Source organism: Amphiprion ocellaris, chromosome 14 (genome assembly GCF_022539595.1).
Source record: "Amphiprion ocellaris isolate individual 3 ecotype Okinawa chromosome 14, ASM2253959v1, whole genome shotgun sequence".
NCBI classification, from domain to species: domain Eukaryota; kingdom Metazoa; phylum Chordata; class Actinopteri; family Pomacentridae; genus Amphiprion; species Amphiprion ocellaris.
This window is the reverse complement of record NC_072779.1, coordinates 31,327,064-31,349,301: the sequence shown is the minus strand read 5'-3', so window position 1 is coordinate 31,349,301 and position 22,238 is coordinate 31,327,064. Positions and strand designations below refer to the sequence as shown.

Here is a 22,238-nt window from a genome sequence, read left to right as displayed (position 1 = left end):
TGGAGTTAATTTGATGGTTAAATGAAGGCAGCAGGAGTTAGATGATAAAACGTTCTTGTTGTTAACATACGATGACGTGTACGTCTTCAGGTGGTCCTCAGCTGGTGGGTCCGGAGCAGGAGGTGCAGCTGGAGGAGGCGGCCGGCCGGATGGTGAACCTGAGCTGTGAGGCTCAGGGACATCCGCTGCCCAGCATCTCCTGGAACATCATCGGCAGCCAGGTGAGTCTCAGGGTTCACCTGTAGATGATGATGATGATGATGATGCTGATGGAAGCATTTTGAATTGTGGAACCGCTTCGTACTGACAGTGAAACCAGAGATATTTGGTTTTCTGCTGTAGGTGTGTATAAATACACACATCTGCCACTTTATTAGCTCCTCCTCTTGCCTTCAGAACGGCCTTAACTCCTTAAAGGCATGGATTCAGTGAGGTGATTTTGGTCCATGTTGGCGATATCCTTCCTGCTGCTGTTGGACTGACACAGGAAAAACTCTAATGCTGCAGCTTCCGGAAACATAGGAAAATATACAGTTCTGCCCTGAGCTGAAACACTGGAGGACTCGAGTGTCTTTATTTATTAAAAAAAAGGCAGAATTTTCTGATTCCAGCTGCTTACATTTGAATGCTTTCTGACTTCTTTCCCCCTCTATACCAGCAACCTGAAAATCTTTGCGTTGTGGACAAAAAAGACCTTTGAGGACGTCGTCTTAGATTATTTTTTGTCGTTGTTCGGAATTTTCTGACTGTTTATAGACCAAACAACTAATCAATTAATCGAGAAACAGATGAATTAACATAATTTCATTCATTTTTATGGAAAAAAGTCAGAATTGTCTGATTTCAGCTTCTTAAATTTCAATGTTTTGTGGTTTCTTTCTTCCTCTGTAACAGTAAACTGAAAATCTTTGGGTTGTGGACAAAGAAAGACATTGGCGACGTCACTGTGGACTTTTTTTTGAACATTTATCATTATTTTTTTGATGTTTTATAGAGCAAATATGTTATTTTTCTTATCTTGGTTTAGCTTTAGATCATCTTATCATACCTTGTCTTAGCTTATCATAGCGAACTTTATCTTAGCTTATCTTTCTTGGCTCACCTTATCTTGTCTTATATTGGCTTAGCTTTAGATTATCTTTTCATACCTTCTTAACTAATGTTATCTGAGCAGACTTTAGCTAATCTTAGCTTAGTTTAACTTAGTTTATCTTCGCTTAGTTTAGATTATTTTATCATACTTTGTCTTTATTCTTTGTTAAACTAACAAAGTAATAAGTCAGACATACTTAAAATATCCTGCAAATGAAGGCAAACACAAACACAGTGAAGGTTTAAAAAAACAAATGAACCCAGAGCTCTTTAAAGTCGGAAACATGTCTGACCTTTTGCAGCACAGTCGAGTGAAATGCATCAGTTGGGTGGGAAAAAAGGAATGTTTTGAATGGTAAAAGTGGAGTTTTGGTAACGTAAATCAGGTCCTGTGGGTTTAGATCTGGTCCAAAAATGAAAGTTTTCCATGGAGCAGCACGACTCTGTAGGTGTGTTTTTATGACATTCAGCCACCTGTAGAACTGGACTGGACCATATTTCTTCATTATCGTCTCACATTGTGTCGCTAATTCTGCAGGATCTCCTGGACAAGCTGTTATATTGCAGGTTGAGTGAGGTTCTGCAGCGTTAACCGTTGAGTTTTTTCTGTCTTTCTGTCCACAGAACTGGGTGGAAGTGTTGAACAAGGCCAACGAGCACATGGCTCACAGCGTGGTGTCGGTCAAAGTCACCTCGGACGTCAGCGCTCAGTGCAACGCCTCCAACAACATGGGCACCGAGGTGAAGGCCTTCAGCATCAAAGCCAGTAAGAGTCGCATCCACTCGCCTCCCAACGTTAATCTGGAAAGTTCCGCCGTTACGTCGCGGCTTTTCTGTCATCTTTTAGCTGCTTTAATTCCAGTTTTCATTCCAGTGTGACAAAATGGTTACAGAAAGCGACACAAATCTTCTTGCTAATTAAAGGAGCAGTGGTCAGTTGGAAAGTGATGACAAGAAAACAGAACTTATTTTGCTTTTGAAGCCCAAATTAATGAACGTGGTGAACTCTGCCAGAATAAGTTTGCTCATCAGCTTTAAAGCTTTTAGCCGCTGCCGGCATCAAAAAGTCGACCATGTGGAGCTCAATATTCATCGTTTTCGGTTTTCATGTGGCGTAAATGAAACATTTTACGGAGGGAATTCTCACACACACATATTTTCTTTCTACTTTTGTTGTTTTATTTAATCATCAGCCACAATTCTCAGCACACATCGCTGACTTCCTCTGGATTAGGTGACTTTTATCATATTATATTAACCTCAGCTTTAATAGTAATAATCAGCTTGAGAAACATAGAATGTGAGACGGAGCAAAAATATATGGACAAAAACCTGAACATCACAGTAATTATTTCAAGTTTTTCTGTTAATTTTCATGTCTATTCTGCTGAAAACAAATTTAAAATTTCCAAAACGTGACCCTCAGGTGATTGGTTTAAATTTTGTTTGCCAAAAATTGATTAGATTTAAACTGAAACTGGTTCTAAGAAGCTATAAAATGTCCCTTATTTTCAGAGACTTCAGCTGCAACTTGTGACAACAAAATGAGAAGCTGTGCACAACAACATTTATGTTAAAATTAGCATCTGAAAGCCACAGACGCTAACCGTTTAGCATGCTAACAAGCAGGTAACTAAATACAGGAAATGTGGAGGCAGAAAGAAAAGATTAGACCACAAGGAATATCAACATTTATCTCAAACGTTGTGTAATTAGAAAGAAAAACAAAAAAAAATTAAAAATACTGATTTAAAAATCTATCTAGAGGGTCAACAGACCAAAGCTTATTCTAAATGTTAGTAATCAGCAGGTTAATTAATAATGAAAATACACCAAAATTAGTTAATAAACATCTACTTATTTGTTTTATTTAATCATGAACCACAGTTTGCTGCACACACAGCTAATTTCTTCTTAATTACATGATTTTTATCATTGATTTTATTAACCTCAACTGCCTTTTTAGCACGTTAAGTTCAAAACAGTCAACATTTATATATATAATAATCATAACAGCACCTCTAGAAACATAGGAAACTAATTTAAAATCTCCAAAACGTGACCGTTTTCATTTTTGTGGGTCAAAAATTGATTAGATTTTCTCTTTTTATGGCTTAAACTGATTATAAGAAGTTATAAAATGTCCCTTATTTTCAAAGACTTCAGCTGCAAGATCCATCCGTCCTCATGCTGCCTTCAAGTGCACCTCGTGATAACAAAATAAGAAGCTGCACAAATTAATTCCTGCTTCAATGACAGCATGGATGTTAAATTCGGCTAACTGTTTAGCATGCTAACAAGCAGGTAACTAAAAAAAAATAAAAATAGACTGCTGGGAATAACAATATTTACCTAAAAATATTACATAATTAGGAAGAAAACCTAAAAAATTATACAGTATTCAATATACTGTGTAGTAGAGTCGTCTCTGCTTCTAGTCACGGTTGTTCTGTTTCCATAGAAACTGTAAAAACAAATGGTATTGTCGAATTAAGACTGTCCTTGAACTACTCATCTGAGGTGCAGTTTGATAAAAACAAATGAGAAATTAAGCTCAAAATCACAATATTCTGTCAGAAATCTACGCATCCATTGAAAAATTTGTCAAGAATAGCATTAAAATATTAACCAGATTCTGTAAACCAAAAAAAATTGTGCACGTCGTACCGCACAACTGGGAAGCAACAACTGAAAAACTGGACAAATTTCCCTTTTTTTTAAAATTAGCAAAATTGCATCACTTATGACCCCTAGAAACCGTAAAAACTAATGAAATTGTAAAGTTTTCAACTTTTCTTCATCTGTGAGGTTCAGTTCCATCCAGAAAATGAACAAAATCCAGATTGAAATCATGATATTTCATCAAAATCACTTTATTTTACATGTTTCATTCCAAAATTTGTCAAAAATAACCTCAAAATATGCACAATTGTGCGTATCCAGCAAAAAAATTACAACATACTGACTTAAAATCTATCTAGAGTGTTGGCAGAGCAAAGTTTATTCTGAATATTAATTAATCAGCAGGTTAATTAATAATGAAAATACACCAAAATGAGTTAATAAATATTCGAATCCCTACATAAAGTCAGTATTTCTGAGTTTTCTGTTTCAAAGGAAAGGCTTTAAAGCCTTGTGTTCGTCACTGCAGATGGAATATTTGGGGGATTATTAGTGATTATTAAGCAGCTGAGGTTAAATTAATCTGTTCTGACTTTAAATCTAATGAAAAATTTACTTCTAAAAACATCAGGAAACAACTGGAAACTTTCAGTGAGGTTGTAAATACGATAAAAACATTGTGTTCATACGGACTCTTCTCGTTAAACTCAATAAAAATGACCTGATTTCAGCGAAGGCATCATCACATTTCAGCCCACCACAGTAACTTGTTCCTGTCACATCTGGTTAAAGGCATGAAGAGATCACAGTTCAATGAGGATAATTCACTCGTTTTTCATTAAAGATGCAACTTTTTAATGTACATTTGAAAGACTTACATATAAAATACAATAGTTTATCATGACGTTGATATTTTTAAGAATATAATTTTACATTTTGAATGTTTTTCTTTTTATGGAGTGATGATGAAAAATGAACACGCTGACTTAAAATCAAGACAAATGATGATTTATATTGAAAGTTTATTTAAGCACCATTTTGAACCTGAAATATGTGAAATGAACCATTTTATATGTTGATTACATTTATTAAGCAAAGCAGAGGAAGGTTCATACCGAAAACTAACTTTAACCAATTATTTTTAATTTTTTTGCTTTGAAATGGATCAGTTTGACCCAGAACTGGAAGGTTAAGTGTGTGAAAATCTTTTAACCTTCCTGTTAGGTTCGTTTCTCAGGAACAGCAGTGATGTTTAATTTTACAAAAATGGCAGAAAAAACTAAAAAATCCCAATAAGCATTGTTTATATCTCATTATTAATCCCATTACTGAACATCTGCTGTTGTTTACCTCTCACAGATCATGCTTCAATGAGGATAATTCACTCGTTTTTCAGAAAAAATACGTTAAAATTTTTTAAGGTACATTGGAAAGATGTACAAATAAAATCCAATAGTTTTACATGATGTTGATATTTTTCAGAATTTGATTTTCTGTTTTGAATTTATTTCTTTTTATGGAGTTGATAAATTGACCCACTGACTTAAAATCAAGACAAATGAAGATTTATATTTAAAGTTTATTTAAGCACCGTTTTTGAACCAGAAACACAAAAAAATGAACCATTTTACATGTTGATTACACTCATTAAGCCAAGCACAAGAAGTGTCATAATGAAAAAATTGTTTTAACAAAAATTTTTGGGATTTTTTGTTTTTGCTTAAAATGGGTCACTTTAACCCACAACATAACAGGAAGGTTAAGTTTGTGAAAAATACATCTCCAAAAATCTTTTACCTTCCTATTAGGTTCATTTCTCAGGAATAGCAGTGATATTTTATTAACCCAAAATGTCAGAAAATCCCAATAAACATCATTTATATCTCATTATTAACCCCATTACCAAACATTTCAGTCAGTATTTAGTGTAATGGTGTTCTTTACCTCTCACAGGTCACGGTTCAATGAGGATAATTCACTCATTTTTCCAGAAAAAATACATGTTAAAACTCTTTTTAAATGTACATTGGAAACACCTACGTATAAAATCCAATAGTTTTACATGATGTTGATAATTTTAAGAATTTTATTTTACATTTTTTTTATTTTTATGCAGTGATGTTGAAAGTTTATTTAAGCACTAAAAAAGAGAAATGAAACATTTATTGTGTTGATTCCACTCATTAATCCAAGCAGAAGAAGTTTCATACTGAGGAAATGCTTTTAACGGTGTTTTTTTTTTGAGGTTTTTTTCACTTTTAAATGGGTCAGTTGAACATAACAAGCAGCTGAGGTTGAGTAAATCTGAGAGTTTTGAAGTGTTCTTCTACTTGTCCACAGTTCCCAGGGTCACCACGACCGCTCCCTTCTCTCCGGGTAAGACCATCGCCCTGCAGTCTCTCCTGTCAAAGACGCCTCTCCTCCCTTTCCAGCTCAAAGCCTTGTCTCCTGTCGGTGCTTTTCCTCTCGGCTCAGTGTGACAACGGAGGGTTCAGAGGATTATTTATTATTTATCACGTCTGCTCAGCGACCAGCGCCGTCTTGGCTTCGCTGCCAGATCTCAGGGATGGCCTGCGGGCGCGTTAAATATTCCGTCTGATATAAAAAAATAATAATAAAAAAAACACAGCAGCCAGTTCGAGCACAACAGCAGCTCAGACCAAACACCCGACGCTGCTAAAAACAGTATTTGTTTAACCCAAAAGCAAATAAAAATAGGTTACAGAACGCTATCAGCTTTTACCGACTCTTTCCAGACAGTCCTCGTGTTTTATAGCGGATTTGTAAGTACCAGGAGCGTTCTCGGTTAATTACGGAGACGAGGCGTTATTATGGGTAATTTTCTGACTTTGAGTCGTCACTTCATTCCATAAAATCTTCACCGGGCTCTGGGGGAAACAAGCAAACCCATAAAACACAGCAAAGAGTGCATCCAGAGCAGAGAAAACGAGGAAAACTGGGGTTGCGTCGCTGATTATGAGCTGGTTTTTAGGAGCTCTGGTGATCATACGGTCAGTTTGACGGGACTCAAACCACTGGGGCAGTTAATCAGAGCTCTGCTTTTCACAATGAATTACATCACTAATGCTGATCCAGACATTTCATGGAGGAAAAGCAAATAAAATACAGAAAATTATGTAACTAGTAGAGTAAAGGCTGCATCCACACTGATATGTTTTCATTTAAACCTTCTGAGTGAGTTTAAAAAGCATTTTATCTTTTAAAAAATCACCAAAATGACACCATTCATGAGACCTAGAAACTGTAAAAACAGATAAAATCATTGCATTGTCAACTTTCTGACAGTCCTTGAACTACTCATCTATGATGTGCAGTAATATTAAAAGAAATCTAGTTGTTGTACGTTTCTCATTAAAAATGTGTCAAAATTACCATTAAGATATTAAAAAATTAACCAGATTCTGCAAAAGCAAAAAATAATGCGTACCTCGTTCTGTGCAAATGAGAAGCAACAACTGAAAAACTGGACAAACTTTGCGTTTTCCATTATATTTCTGTTAGCTTTCAGAAAAATCTTCAAAGTTACACCATTTATTAAATCTAGAAGCCGTTAAAACGGATACAATCGTTAATTTGCCAACTTTCTGACGGTCCTTGAACTACTCATCTGTGGCATGCAGTTACATTTTTGGAAAAAATGAAATCGAAGCTTAAAATCAAATTATTCTACATGTTTCGTTTGCAAAATTGGCTAAAATAACATTCAAATATTAACAAGATTCTGTTAAAACAACAACTTATGTGGATCTCAGGCAACTGAGAAGTCTGGACTTAATAACAAAATTTTTCTGAATTTTGCCGTTTCCACTAAATTTCTCTAATTTCTTTCATTTGACAATCTGTCAAAAATAACATTAAAATATTAAAAGATTAACCAAATTATGTATCAACGACCAGAAGAAGAAGTAACGACTGAAAAACTGGACAAATTTTGCATTTTCCGTTAAACTTCTGTTAGCTTTTTATAAATCGGCAAAGTTACACCATTTATTAAACCTAGAAACTGTAAAAACAGATAAAACCATTGACAATTTTCCAACTGTTCTTGAACTACTCATCTGTGATGTACAGTTCCATAAAAAACAATAAAGAAATCTAAGCTTAAATCACAATATTTTAATAAAATCTAATTATTCTACGTTTGTCATTCGAAAATTTGTCAAAATTAACATTAAAATATTAAAAGATTAACCAGATTCTGTTGAAATGACAAATAGTGTGTACCTCGTAGCGCACAACTGAGAAGTAATGACTGAAAAACTGGACTAATTTTTCATTTTACAATAAACTTCTGTTAGCTTTTTAAAAATTGCCAAAATCACACCATTTACTAAAGCTAGACTGTAAAAACAGGCAAAATCATAGAATTGTCAACTTTCCGACTGTCTTTGAAGTACTCATCTCTGACATGCAGTTACTTTAAAAAAAAAGAAATCTAAAATTAAAAAAAGATATTATTTCAGAATCTACTTATTCTATGTCTCATTCAAAAAAATTATTAATAATAAAATAATAAAATATATAACATTAAAATATTAAACAGATTCTGTCAAAGGAAAAAGCTATTTAGAAGTAATAACTGAAAAACTGGACACATTTTGCTTTTTCCAATAACCCTCCTGTTGTCTTCACTTATGGGCAACAAAAAATATTGTTTCATTGTCTGAAAAAATCTAAAACTTCAGCTGAAAAATTTCCCAAATTTCTGAAAATTTGGAAAACTTTCAGGAAGAAAATTCCAATAATTCCTTAAAAGTTTCCCTTAAAAGTTTTATTTTAGAAAAAAATCCCCCAAATTTAGCCAGAAAATTCTTGTAAATATTTTCAAAAAATGAGAAAAATCTTCCAAAAAAATCCTAAAAATATCTAAAGTGATTATATATGTATCAGTAAAACTTCTAATATTTTCTTTCAAACAAAATCCAGCGAATTTTGCTGGATTTTGGTAGATTTTTATGTGAATGTTCTTAAAGAAGCATTTTTAACATTTCTTTTTTTTTTACACCAAAAAATGTTAAAAGATTTCCAAAAATGTTGAAAATGTGGACATCAGAAGTTTCACTGTGAATTTTTTATTTTTTTCCCCCACATTTTCAAACTTTAAAACGGATCAATTTTGACCTGCAGGACGACTCGAGGGTTAAACTTCTCTAATGCAGTGCTTCACCCTGTGCAGCTTAAAACCCATCTGTGAGTTTGATCTTTAAAAATCACCAAAATTACACCATTTATTTACTGTAAAAACTAAGAAAATCATTGATTTCTCAACTTTTCTACTGTCCTACTACTCATGTGTGATGCGCTGCTACTTAAAACACCAACAATGAAATCTAAGCTTTAGCTTTCTAAAATGCAACTTCTAAAAAAATCACATTTAATTTATTATTATTATTATTATGATTTATGGCGTTAGAACTGGGTCATAGTGCACACAAAACATTTCTGAGTTCTCTGTGCTGCTAGCTACAGTAAATGACTAAAAGTAGAGTGAAAATAACTAGAAAAGCACTCAGAGAGCACAGTGCTCTGCCAAGGCTGCTCAGTCCTTGTATCATTTCCAACGGATAAGTCCCAATAAGTCCGCAGTGGTGGATTCGTCAGCAGGCAGCTGATGTAGTGTTCACTTGTTGTCATGGTTACAGTGATGCTGTGACGCTATCTTACAATGATATAGAAATCTTTAACAAATCTGTGGATCCAGACTATAAGCTGCATCACCGACAAAATGTCATCACTTGGTCCTTGTGTCATTTCTGACCTTCCCTGAAAATTTCATCCAAATCCGTTTGTTTTTGAGTAATGTTGCTGACAGACAGACAGACAGACAGACAGACAGACAGACAGACAGACAGACAGACAGACAGACAGACAGACAGACAGACAGACAGACAGACAGACAGACAGACAGACAGACAGACAGACAGACAGACAGACAGACAGACAGACTAACGCCGATCGTCACATAACCCTGCCGTGTTCCTTGGTGGAGTAATATTTTCTCCTCATTTTTCTGCACCATCTTTCTGCTCACATCTTCTGACTCCGACGTCTGATTTAAAAAATGCAAACTGAGTGTAGAAGCAGGTTTCAAACGTTCGTTTTTCTCTGTTTCCTGTGTTTTTTCTTTCTTCTTCTTCAATTCTTTTATTCGTCTTTTGCTGTTTCTGACTTTTCACAGCATGCAGAGCTTTTTTCATTCACACTGGTCATGAAACTTTGATCATATCTGCCTTCATTAACCCTCCTGTTGTCTTCATTTATGGGCACCAAAAAACATGGTCTCCTTGTCTGAAAAAAATCAGAAAATTCAGCAAAAGCATTCCCTGAATTTCTGAAAATTTGCAAAACCTTCAGGAAGAAAATTCCAATAATTCCTTAAAAGTTTCCCTTAAAAGTTTTTATTTATTTATTTTTATATATATATATATATATATATATATATATATATATATATATATATATATATATATATATATATATATATATATATATATATATATATATATATATATATATATAATATATATATATTTCAAAAAAATGAGTAAAAATCTTCCAAAAACTCCTAAAAATATCTAAAATGATTACATATATATCAGTAAAACTTTGAATATTTTCTTTAAGAACATTCACATAAAAATCTTTATGCGGATGGAATGGAATTGTGTAATTTTTTAATTTTCCGACTGTCCTTGAACTAATCATCTCTGGCGCAGTTCCATCAAAAAACACAAAAATTTGTCATTTTCTATTAAACTCCTGTTACCTTTTAAAAATCACCAAAATTATACTTAGAAACTGTAAAAACATAGAATTGCTGAATTTTCAACTTTCTGACTGTCCTGAGGTGCAGCTCCTTTAAGAAAATTAACGAAATCTGAGTTTAAAATCATAATATTTTAGCAAAATCTCATTATTCTACATGTCTCATTCAACAAATTTTCAGAAATAACATTAAAATATTAAAAAATGAACCAGATTCTGTAAAAACTAAATAAATGTTCATACCTCGTAGCGCACAGCTAAAAAAAAAAATACACCAATTTTGCGTTTTCCACCAAATCTAAGCTTCAAACGGTAATTTTTCATCTAAATCGTCTAAATTGACAGCATGACAAGTTGTCTGAGATGTATAAAGGACAAAAACTTGACTCTTTACTGCAGACTAGTCCATTAAATGAGGTTTAAAGCTTAAAGAAGATGAACTAATTTAACATTTAGGAGGAATATTCTACCTAACACTTCACATAAGGAACTCTTTTAAAAGGTTTCTGTGGAGTTGAAGAGCAGCTTCTTTACATTCTGGATGGATTAATGTGTTTAATGAAGTCACAGACGATGAGCAAAATAAATGACTTTTTTAATTCTTCTGCCAGTTTAACGACAGAAACGACATCATTTCACGCTCAGCGACTTATTCCTCATTCACAGGAAAAAGAAGTTTTATAACGAAGCCACCCTAAAAGCAGCAGTTTGTTTAAAGTAGCAGAGTTATTTAGGAGAATATTCTGGGGTGTTGAAGGACATATTACAGAAAGGAGTTGATTAAATTCACATTTTTAGGCTTTTATTTGGGGTTGATCAACAAAAAAACACTAAAATTTACACTTTAGTGGTTTAGAATTCACATCAACACACCTGAAACTCTGGATTTTTGCGCTAATTTTTTGATTTTCGCGGGTTATTTTCCAACCTAAGTTCAAGAACCTTGAATATATTGATTTTTTTAGTGTACAATTGATAATAAACACTCCAAATGCACTGTATATTCATTCCTTTTTCAGTTCTTGCAGGAGTTATTAAAGAAAGCAGTTGATGAAACTTTGATTTTTAGACTTTTTGGGGCAGTCACTGAACAAAAAACACAAAATTTTACACTTCAGTTTGGAAGTATTCCAATTTTTAGACTTTTCTGAGGATTTAATCGGCAAAAATCACAAAAATTTACACTGCAGTGTTTCAAAATTCATACCAACACACCTGGAACTCTGGATCGTTGCCAAAATTTTTCAATTTTCTCACGTTTGGGGGGTCTTGCAGGAGAAATTACTGAAAAGAATTGTTGAAATTGAGATTTTTAGGCTTTTATTTGGAGTTGATCAGCGAAAAACTCAGAATTTTACACTTCAGTGGTTCAGAATTCACACCAACACACCTGAAACTCTGGATTTTTGCTCAGATTTTTTGATTTTCTTGGGTTATTTTCCAAAAATTGCTTAAAAACCTTTAATTCAGTCACTTTTTATGTGTAAAGCTGCTGAAAACTACACCAAATGCAGCGTTTCTCCTCAGAATTTTAAAGCCTTATGTATGTTTTCTGTGGTGGTTGAGCTTATATGTGTCATAACATTTGTTCGGTCTTGCAAAAGACATTAAAGAAAGGAGTTAATGAAATAGATTTTTATGCTTTTTTTGGGGTTGATCAACCAAAAAACACTAAATTTTACACTTCAGTGGTTCAGAATCACACCAACACACTGAAACATTGTTTTTTGCTCTGATTTGTTTATTTTTCTAGGATTATTTTCAAAAAACTTGTTCCAGAACTTCTAATAAATTCACTTTTTTGTGTAAAGTTGATGAAAAACATCCCGTTTCTCCTCCGAACTTTGAAGCCGTATGTATGCTTTGTTTTCATTAACTTGTTTAATTGATTTCTTTAGTTTGCACTAATCAGCCACAACATTAAAACCACCTGTATTTTATTCCTGTATTATTTTATTGTGTAGCTTCTGTTCATGTTCAAGTCCTGGATACATTAAAACAGCATCATACTGACATCTGGAGTCCTGAGTTTCTGTTCTTTGAGTCGTTTTTGCAGCACTTTGTTCTAAAACAGGGGTGTCAAACATGCGGCCTGTGGGCCAAACCCGGCCCCCCGGAGGGCCAAACCCGGTCCTCCAAATTTCAGGTTGTTCATAATGTTTTGTAGAAAGATACTTCTCTAAATGTGAATATTTTCAGAATGTACTTGTTTTGCATTAAAACAAAGGAAACATTTGGAATTGTGGTTATTTGTAGATTATTATGCTGTGATTTTACTGGTCAGACCCACTTTAAATCACATTGGGCTGAATGTGGAACCTGAACTAAAATGAGTTTGACATCCCTGTTCTAAACTAACACCTGGACTCGAGGTTTTCCGGCATAATAATGGGATAAAACATGTTTTCCTTCGCATGTTGGTGGTTTTAGTGTTGTTGCTGCGTAACGACCGTCCAGCCGAGGCTCTTTGCTGCTCCGTCTCCGTCGCTGCTGTTGAATGTTGCTCTGAGTTGTGTACTTATGCTGCCTCTGTGTGTGTTTGTTTGTGCAGCGGAGGGCAGCGGGGTGATCATAGTGGTGATCATACTGAGTCTCCTGCTGCTGGCCTTCCTCGGCAGCGTCATCTACTTCCTGCACAAGAAGGGGAAGATTCCCTGCGGACGCTCCGGCAAGCAGGAGATGTGAGTTCTGCCTCTTATTAAGCTTTCATGGAGCAGCAGCAGCTAATTATTTTCATTTACCAACAACAAAACAAGACTTAAACCAGCGAGATGTTCATCAGCTGTCAGCTTCTACTGGATTTTATTACATGCAGAGGCTGGTTTCTGCAGTTTCTGAGCATTTTTTTGCTGATTTTTCTCTGTAATATAAAATCCTGCACTTGTAAGGAAACAGAAAAACCATGTTTAGAAGGAGAGAGAACTCAGAAATTCAGTAAAATATGTTGTTCTTGAGGTGTGAGGGCGACTTCCACACTATGTTGTCATTTGAACTGCAAAACCTGCAGGTGAGTTTAAACGGCATTAGCTTTTTGAGGAAAATCACCAAAATTCCATCATTTATGACACATAGAAACTGTAAAAACAAATAGAATGTTTGAATTTTTAACTTTCCGACTGTCCTTGAACTAATCTCTGACACGCAGTTCCGTTTAAAAAAAACCTTGGAAATCTAAGCTTAAAATCATATTTCATCAAAATTTAACTGTTCTACGTCTCATTAAAAATAACATTAAGATTAACCAGATTGTGTAAAAATAAAGAATTTTGCTTATTTTTTAGCGTGTAATTGAGAAAAAAAATCGAATTTTTCAAAATCACCAGAATTGACAGATTCTGTACAAATATTGTGCGCACCTCACAGCGTGCTATTGAAAAAAAATGGCTAAATTTTTAAAATTTTCGTTAAACTTCTGTGAGCTTTTTGAAAAATCACCAAAATGACACCATTTATGACACCTGGAAACTGTAAAAACAAATGGAATTGTGTATTTTTTAAATTTTCCGGCTGTCCTTGAACTACTCATCTCTGGCGCAGTTCCATCAAAAAACACAAAAACTTCTCATTTTCTATTAAACTTCTGTTAGCTTTTTAAGAATCGCCAAAATTACACCTAGAAACTGTAAAAACAAATACAATTGTCAAATTCTCAACTTTTCGACTGTCCTGAGGTGCAGCTCCTTTAAGAAAATTAACGAAATCTGAGTTTAAAATCATAATATTTCATCAAAATCTAATTATTTTACGTGTCTTATTCAAAGATTTGTTAAAAGTAGCATAAAAAGATTAACCAGATTCTATAAAAACTAATTTTTTTGTGTATCTTGTAGCACACAATTGAGAAAAAACTGGATAAATTTTGCATTTTCAATTAAACTTGTTTGAAAAAAATCACCAAAATTACACAATTTTTGAGGCGTAGAAACTGTAAAAACAAATAAATTGCTAAATTTTTAACTTTTAGACTGTCCTGAGGCACAGTTCCATCAAGAAAATTAACAAAATCTAAGTTTAAAATCATAATATTTTACCAAAATCTAATTATTCTGCGTGTCTCATTCAACAATTTCTCAAAAACAACCTTAAAATATTAAAATACTAGCCAGATTCTGTACAAAAAATATTGTGCGTCGTAGCGCGCTATTGAAAAAAAAAATCTAACAAATCTAAGCTTCAGATCATTAAAATCACTTCATTCTGCACTCAATTTAAAAAAATAGCAAAAAAAAACCCATTTGCTTTTAAAAAATTCTGGAAAAAAAGGAAAAATTCAACATTTTTCACTGCAACCATGAAGTCATTAATGACTCAGCTGTGACCAACAGTTATGTGACAAAAAATCCGAGACTTTTTGACTTTACTGGATTGAACTGCAGGCTGTTTACATGAAGTACAGATAAAAATTAAAATGTAAGTGTGAAATGTAAAACGAAAGATGTATTTATAGTCTGTAAAATATTAGTACCACATGTAGATAAATGTTGTAAATGTAAAATACAACATTTAAAAAACCACCTTTCATTTATTCTTTATTTTAAATGATTTATTGCGTTATAACTGTTTCGTTCTGCACAGATTTTTGAGTTCTCTCTGATTCTAGTCATGGTTGTTCTGTTTCCATAGAAACTGTAAAAACAAATGGAATTCTCAGATTTTCCACTTTACCACTGTCCTTGAACTACTCATCTGAGAAGTTCCATCAAGAAAAACTACGAAATCTGAGCTTAAAATCATAATATATGGTGGTATGGTAAAAATACACCAATTTTCTGCAACATTGTTCTCAGTGATTCAGCTGCAAACAACAAACACAAACTTAGAAAATATAGAACATGTTTTGTGCAGTAGAAAATGGTTTTAATGCCATAAATCATTACATTTTTTGGAGCGTTTATGTTAAAAAATGGGAAATAAACTCAGAATCTGCATGTATAACATTATTCCAACAGGTGTTAATGATACTGAAACAACAAATGTGACTAAACATCCTGTAGTTATTTACCTTTTTACACTTTTGTTTGCAGTTTGTTTTCCTCTCTGCTCTTTTTAAACACAGCCTGCAGTTCAGCCGAAAAGTCCCTGAATTTTTGCTAAGTAACCGTCGGTTCCAGCTGAGTCATTTTTAGCTTCGCAGTTGCGCAGAGGAGGACAGAATTTTTTTGGTTTTTACAGAATCTCGTTATTTTTGGCAATTTAGGGAGTAAAATGACGTGATTTTGGTTAAATATGATGATTTTAAGCTGAGATTTGGTTCCGTTTTCCAAACAAAACCAGATTATTCTTTAAAAGACCGTCGACTCGTTGTGTTTTTACACTTTTTGAGTTTGATGAATGGTGTAATTTTGCCGGTTTCAGACGGTTAAACTTTAACTGGTTTCTGTCTGCAGCACCAAAGAGAAGAGCACCAAAGACGACATTGTTGTGGAGATGAAGACCAACACAAAGAACGAGGAAGCCGTCCTCCTGAAGGCCGTCAACGGAGACAAAAAGGGCCCCAACGACCAGGTAGCTGCTGCTCTGCTCACCCAAAATTTGCTGGATTTTGGTTGATTTTTATGTGAATGTTCTTAAAGAAACATTTTTAACATTTCTTTTTTCCACCAAAAAATGTTCAGAGATTTCCCAAAAATGTTGAAAATGTGGACATCAGAAGTTTCACTGTGAAAGTATACATTTTTTTCCTACATTTTCAAACTTTAAAACGGGTCAATTTGACCCACAGGACGATGAGGGTTAATTTGATCAGAGCTCAAATACACAAGTGTTCTTTTTTATTTCCTGAGCAGTTTCTGGGTGTTTTTTCACATTTTTTACTTAATGTTTGATCATTTTTAATTGAAATATAAAGTAGAAGCTGGGAAAAATTAAAAGTATCTTCTGTGCAGTATGACAAAGTTAGAATGCAAATTATTGGTATTTTTAAATAAAAACATGTAATAAACATACATAACATTTTACTAAATGTCCACATGTATGGACTTTGCACTATTTTTTAAAAAATAATTTCTTTACATTCTCCTACAGCCTGCAGTTCATCCAACAAAGATATTCCCTCCAAATCCCTAAAGTCTCGTTTTATTTTTCCCCCCAAAATAACTTGTTTACTCGAACCAAAATCCACAAAAAACAAAAAAATTCAGAGATTTTCGGTGCAACTGTGAAGCCGTTGTTGACTCAGCTGTGATCTGCAGTCGAATGATGAAAATTCAGGAAGTTTTCAGCTGAACTGTGAACAGATAGGAGACAAATATGGAAATAAATTAAAAATGTCTGTAATTAAATATCTATAATATGCAGAGACTCCATTTCATTCAGTGTTTTTCTGTTTTGTAACATAAATAATCAAATGAATTCAACTTTCTCTTCTTCTTTTTTGTGATTTTTGGCATTAGAACTGAGTCATACTGAGTTTCCTCTCCTTCTTCATGTTCTGTTTCCATGGAGATGCAGGTTTTTATACTGCAGTGAAAAATGAGTAAACAATGAGTAAAAATGTGACAGGAGTAAAAAAAACAAACAAAAACTGCTTCAGATTCACTGAATTAAATATAACATAACAAAAGCATCAGGACGTTCCTTCAAGCTTCCAGTAGCAGAAATATGAAAGAAAAATCGATTAATTTTACAGCTGAGTTCTTCCTACATGCTTTAGGTTCCAGCCCAGGACTGAGGAACGCAGAATTTTCTGTTTTTTACAGAATTTATTTAGTTCACAGCATTAATTAGTAGCAAAGTGTCCAAAATGAGATGTTTACAATGAAAAGATTTTTGTGAAATTTAGGCGAAAACTAAAAATTCCCACATGATGAGTTCAAGGAGAGTCAGAAACGTGAAAATCCAAAGATTTTGTCTGTTTTATACAGTTTGTCTTTGACAAAGGGCGTCATTTTGGCGTTTTTAATTGTATTTTTATATTTAAAAGAGCCCAGCTTCAGTCACTAAGATTTTGTTCAGTGCAACGACAAACGATGTTTTGCACACGTGCAAAATTTTACTTTTTCACAGAATGTAGTTCATTCACAGCATTAATTTATAGCATTTTTTTCAAATTACACGTTTAGAATTAATACATTTTTGTAAAATATCATGATTTTTAGGCTAAAAGTAAAACATCTGACATGACGAGTTCAAGGACAGTCAGAAACGTGTAAATCCAGTGATTTTTTGTGTTGTCTCTCTGACAAAGAGCGGCATTTTGGCAATTTAAAATCAAAAATAATAATTTATTCAAAAGAGCCGAGTTACAGTCACCAGGATTTGTCAGGTGCAACGATAAATGATGTAATTTTAAAATTAAATTAAAATTTAAAACCTAACTTGCTTTGCAAACCTGCCAGATGCAGTATGGTATGAATTATTTTTATAAAAAAGAGAAAAGGAGAGTTGAATTTCTTTGATAATTCATTTTAGAAAAGTCCCAGAATTTTTGTCACAGAGCTGTTGGTTGCAGTTGAGCCACTAATGACTTCTTGGTTGCGCTGAGGAACATAAAATTGTTATTCTTTTACAGAATTTGGTCAGTACTTAGGGTGTATTTTTAAAGATGTTTTCAACAAGATGTTTAGTAAATGGTGATTTCAGTTGAAGATAGTGATGTTAAGTGTGGATTTTCCACACAAAACTGATTTCAAAGATTGTCTGAAAGATGAAAATGTGATGATTCTTTCTGTTTTTTAGTTTCTCTCTGACAAATTTTGGCAGGATTCCTCTATGTCACATGCAGTGTGTCTAGAATTGATTTTAAGGTTCTTTGATTTGATTTTAAAGCCGTACATGGGTTGAAATCTACGAGGCCAGTTCAACTTATCCAGGTTTTCTTTGTGCGACTCTAGTTAACGAGTATCTTTCTAACTTTCTTTAACTCAGACTTTCTGCTTCAAAATGCAGCTTTTCACCTTGTTTTTCCATCATAATGTCGTCGTCGTCGCCGGTGAAACATCACTTCACTCCAACCTGGAGGTTTATTTCCTGCTGCTTCATCTTGTCCTGTGTTTCTCCTCCGTTTGTTGTGTTATTACTGAGATTATTACGGACAAAACTACAAAACTCTGCTTTTAGTCTGCAGCTACAAGCCCCTGGAGTCTCGCTTTGAGGTGGAAATGTCAGCAGCTTTGGAGATGCATGAATTAATTGGTCTGCTGGGGCTGATGCATGTGGAGCCAGAAGGTCTTCTTATTGTTTCTAACAAAGACAGCTTTTTAAAACATCTCTCTGCTGTCACTTTACTGACACTCCACAATGGACTGTACCGCTGTAAATGAAAGAATGTTAATTAAAGAAATCTGAGCTGTGATTCAGAAACTAAACCTCCAGTTAGTCGACAACAAATCCAGCTTTAACCCTCCGAACCTCGAGCAGTTTTACTCACAGTTTTACTCACAGTTTTACTCACAGTTTCCCTGCAGTTTAAAACCCTGAACTTCTGTGGAAACAACACAACCAAGACTAGAAGTAGAGGAACCTAAACGTGTCTTCTGTGCTGCGTTACAAAGTTAAAAAGCAATAAAAGCAGCTGAATGAATCCAAAACTCAGATCAGAACCTGCTTGCAGATCAGAACTATGAAGAGATTAGAAACATGTCTTGAGACATAAGTCTAGGGCTGCAGCTGTCCATTATTCATCCATTATTTTAGTAATCGAGTATTCTATCCATTATTCTGGCGATTAATGGAGTAATTGGATTCCACACTAGACATGCCTGTTACAGCATCAGAAGCAGAAGTGAGCGCAATGTGCAACAGAAATAACCGTCCTGAACACATATATAGTACAGTACAGGATTATAGTACATATATAGTATAGTACAGGAGTATAGTACATATATAGTATAGTACAGGAGTATAGTACATATAGTATAGTACAGGAGTATAGTACATATATAGTATAGTACAGGAGTATAGTACATATAGTATAGTACAGGAGTATAGTACATATATAGTATAGTACAGGAGTATAGTACATATAGTATAGTACAGGATTATAGTACATATATAGTATAGTACAGGAGTATAGTACATATATAGTATAGTACAGGATTATAGTACATATATATAGTATAGTACAGGATTATAGTACATACATAGTATAGTACAGGAGTATAGTACATATATATTATAGTACAGGAGTATAGTACATATATAGTATAGTACAGGATTATAATACATATATAGTATAGTACAGGAGTATAGTACATATAGTATAGTACAGGATTATAGTACATATATAGTATAGTACAGGAGTATAGTACATATATAGTATAGTACAGGAGTATAGTACATATATAGTATAGTACAGGATTATAGTACATACATAGTATAGTACAGGAGTATAGTACAGGAGTATAGTACATATAGTATAGTACAGGATTATAGTACATATATAGTATAGTACAGGAGTATAGTACATATATAGTATAGTACAGGAGTATAGTACATATATAGTATAGTACAGGAGTATAGTACATATATAGTATAGTACAGGAGTATAGTACATATATAGTATAGTACAGGAGTATAGTACATATATAGTATAGTACAGGAGTATAGTACATATATAGTATAGTACAGGATTATAGTACATATATATTATAGTACAGGATTATAGTACATACATATAGTATAGTACAGGATTATAGTACATATATAGTATAGTACAGGATTATAGTACATATATAGTATAGTACAGGATTATAGTACATATATAGTATAGTACAGGATTATAGTACATATATAGTATGGTACAGGATTATAGTACATACATAGTATAGTACAGGAGTATAGTACATATATAGTATAGTACAGGAGTATAGTACATATATAGTATAGTACAGGAGTATAGTACATATATAGTATAGTACAGGAGTATAGTACATATATAGTATAGTACAGGATTATAGTACATACATATAGTATAGTACATGATTATAGTACATACATATAGTATAGTACAGGATTATAGTACATACATATAGTATAGTACAGGAGTATAGTACATATAGTATAGTACAGGATTATAGTACATATATAGTATAGTACAGGAGTATAGTACATATATAGTACAGTACAGGAGTATAGTACATATATAGTACAGTACAGGAGTATAGTACATATAGTATAGTACAGGACTATAGTACATATATAGTATAGTACAGGAGTATAGTACATATAGTACAGGAGTATAGTACATATATAGTATAGTACAGGAGTATAGTAGATATAGTACAGGACTATAGTACATATATAGTATAGTACAGGAGTATAGTACATATAGTATAGTACAGGAGTGTAGTACATATATAGTATAGTACAGGAGTATAATACATATATAGTATAGTACAGGAGTATAATACATATATAGTATAGTACAGGAGTATAGTACATATAGTACAGGAGTATAGTACATATATAGTACAGTACAGGAGTATAGTACATATAGTATAGTACAGGAGTATAGTACATATAGTATAGTACAGGACTGTAGTACATATATAGTATAGTACAGGAGTATAGTACATATAGTACAGGACTATAGTACATATATAGTATAGTACAGGAGTATAGTACATATATAGTATAGTACAGGAGTGTAGTACATATATAGTATAGTACAGGAGTATAATACATATATAGTATAGTACAGGAGTATAGTACATATAGAGTATAGTACAGGAGTATAGTACATATATAGTATAGTACAGGAGTATAGTACATATATAGTACAGTACAGGAGTATAGTACATATATAGTATAGTACAGGAGTATAGTACATATAGTATAGTACAGGAGTATAATACATATATAGTATAGTACAGGAGTATAGTACATATAGTACAGGAGTATAGTACATATATAGTACAGTACAGGAGTATAGTACATATAGTATAGTACAGGAGTATAGTACATATAGTATAGTACAGGACTGTAGTACATATATAGTATAGTACAGGAGTATAGTACATATAGTACAGGACTATAGTACATATATAGTATAGTACAGGAGTATAGTACATATAGTATAGTACAGGAGTGTAGTACATATATAGTATAGTACAGGAGTATAATACATATATAGTATAGTACAGGAGTATAATACATAGATAGTATAGTACAGGAGTATAGTACATATAGTACAGGAGTATAGTACATATATAGTATAGTACAGGAGTATAGTACATATATAGTATAGTACAGGAGTGTAGTACATATCAGTTATGGTACAGGAGTATAGTACATATATAGTATAGTACAGGAGTATAGTACATATAGAGTATAGTACAGGAGTATAGTACATATATAGTATAGTACAGGAGTATAGTACATATATAGTACAGTACAGGAGTATAGTACATATATAGTATAGTACAGGAGTATAGTACATATATAGTATAGTACAGGAGTATAGTACATATATAGTATAGTACAGGAGTATAGTACATATATAGTATAGTACAGGAGTATAGTACATATATAGTATAGTACAGGAGTATAGTACATATCAGTTATGGTACAGGAGTATAGTACATATATAGTATAGTACAGGAGTATAGTACATATAGAGTATAGTACAGGAGTATAGTACATATATAGTATAGTACAGGAGTATAGTACATATATAGTACAGTACAGGAGTATAGTACATATATAGTATAGTACAGGAGTATAGCACATATAGTATAGTACAGGAGTATAGTACATATATAGTATAGTACAGGAGTATAGTACATATATAGTATAGTACA

At 33.2% G+C, this 22,238-nt stretch overlaps 1 protein-coding gene across 2 annotated transcripts in view; it reads left to right on the top strand.

Moving 5' to 3' along the window:
- mcama (melanoma cell adhesion molecule a) overlaps positions 1-22,238 on the top strand; it is a 100,170-nt gene that overhangs the window by 74,312 nt on the left and 3,620 nt on the right. The window contains exons 11-15 of one of the 2 annotated variants that reach the window (XM_055017301.1): positions 91-221; positions 1,717-1,858; positions 6,055-6,090; positions 13,052-13,181; positions 15,888-16,005. In XM_055017301.1, coding sequence (XP_054873276.1) covers positions 91-221; positions 1,717-1,858; positions 6,055-6,090; positions 13,052-13,181; positions 15,888-16,005 — 557 coding nt within the window. The remainder of the gene's footprint in view (positions 1-90; positions 222-1,716; positions 1,859-6,054; positions 6,091-13,051; positions 13,182-15,887; positions 16,006-22,238) is intronic. The other variant, XM_055017302.1, reaches the window with a different exon arrangement.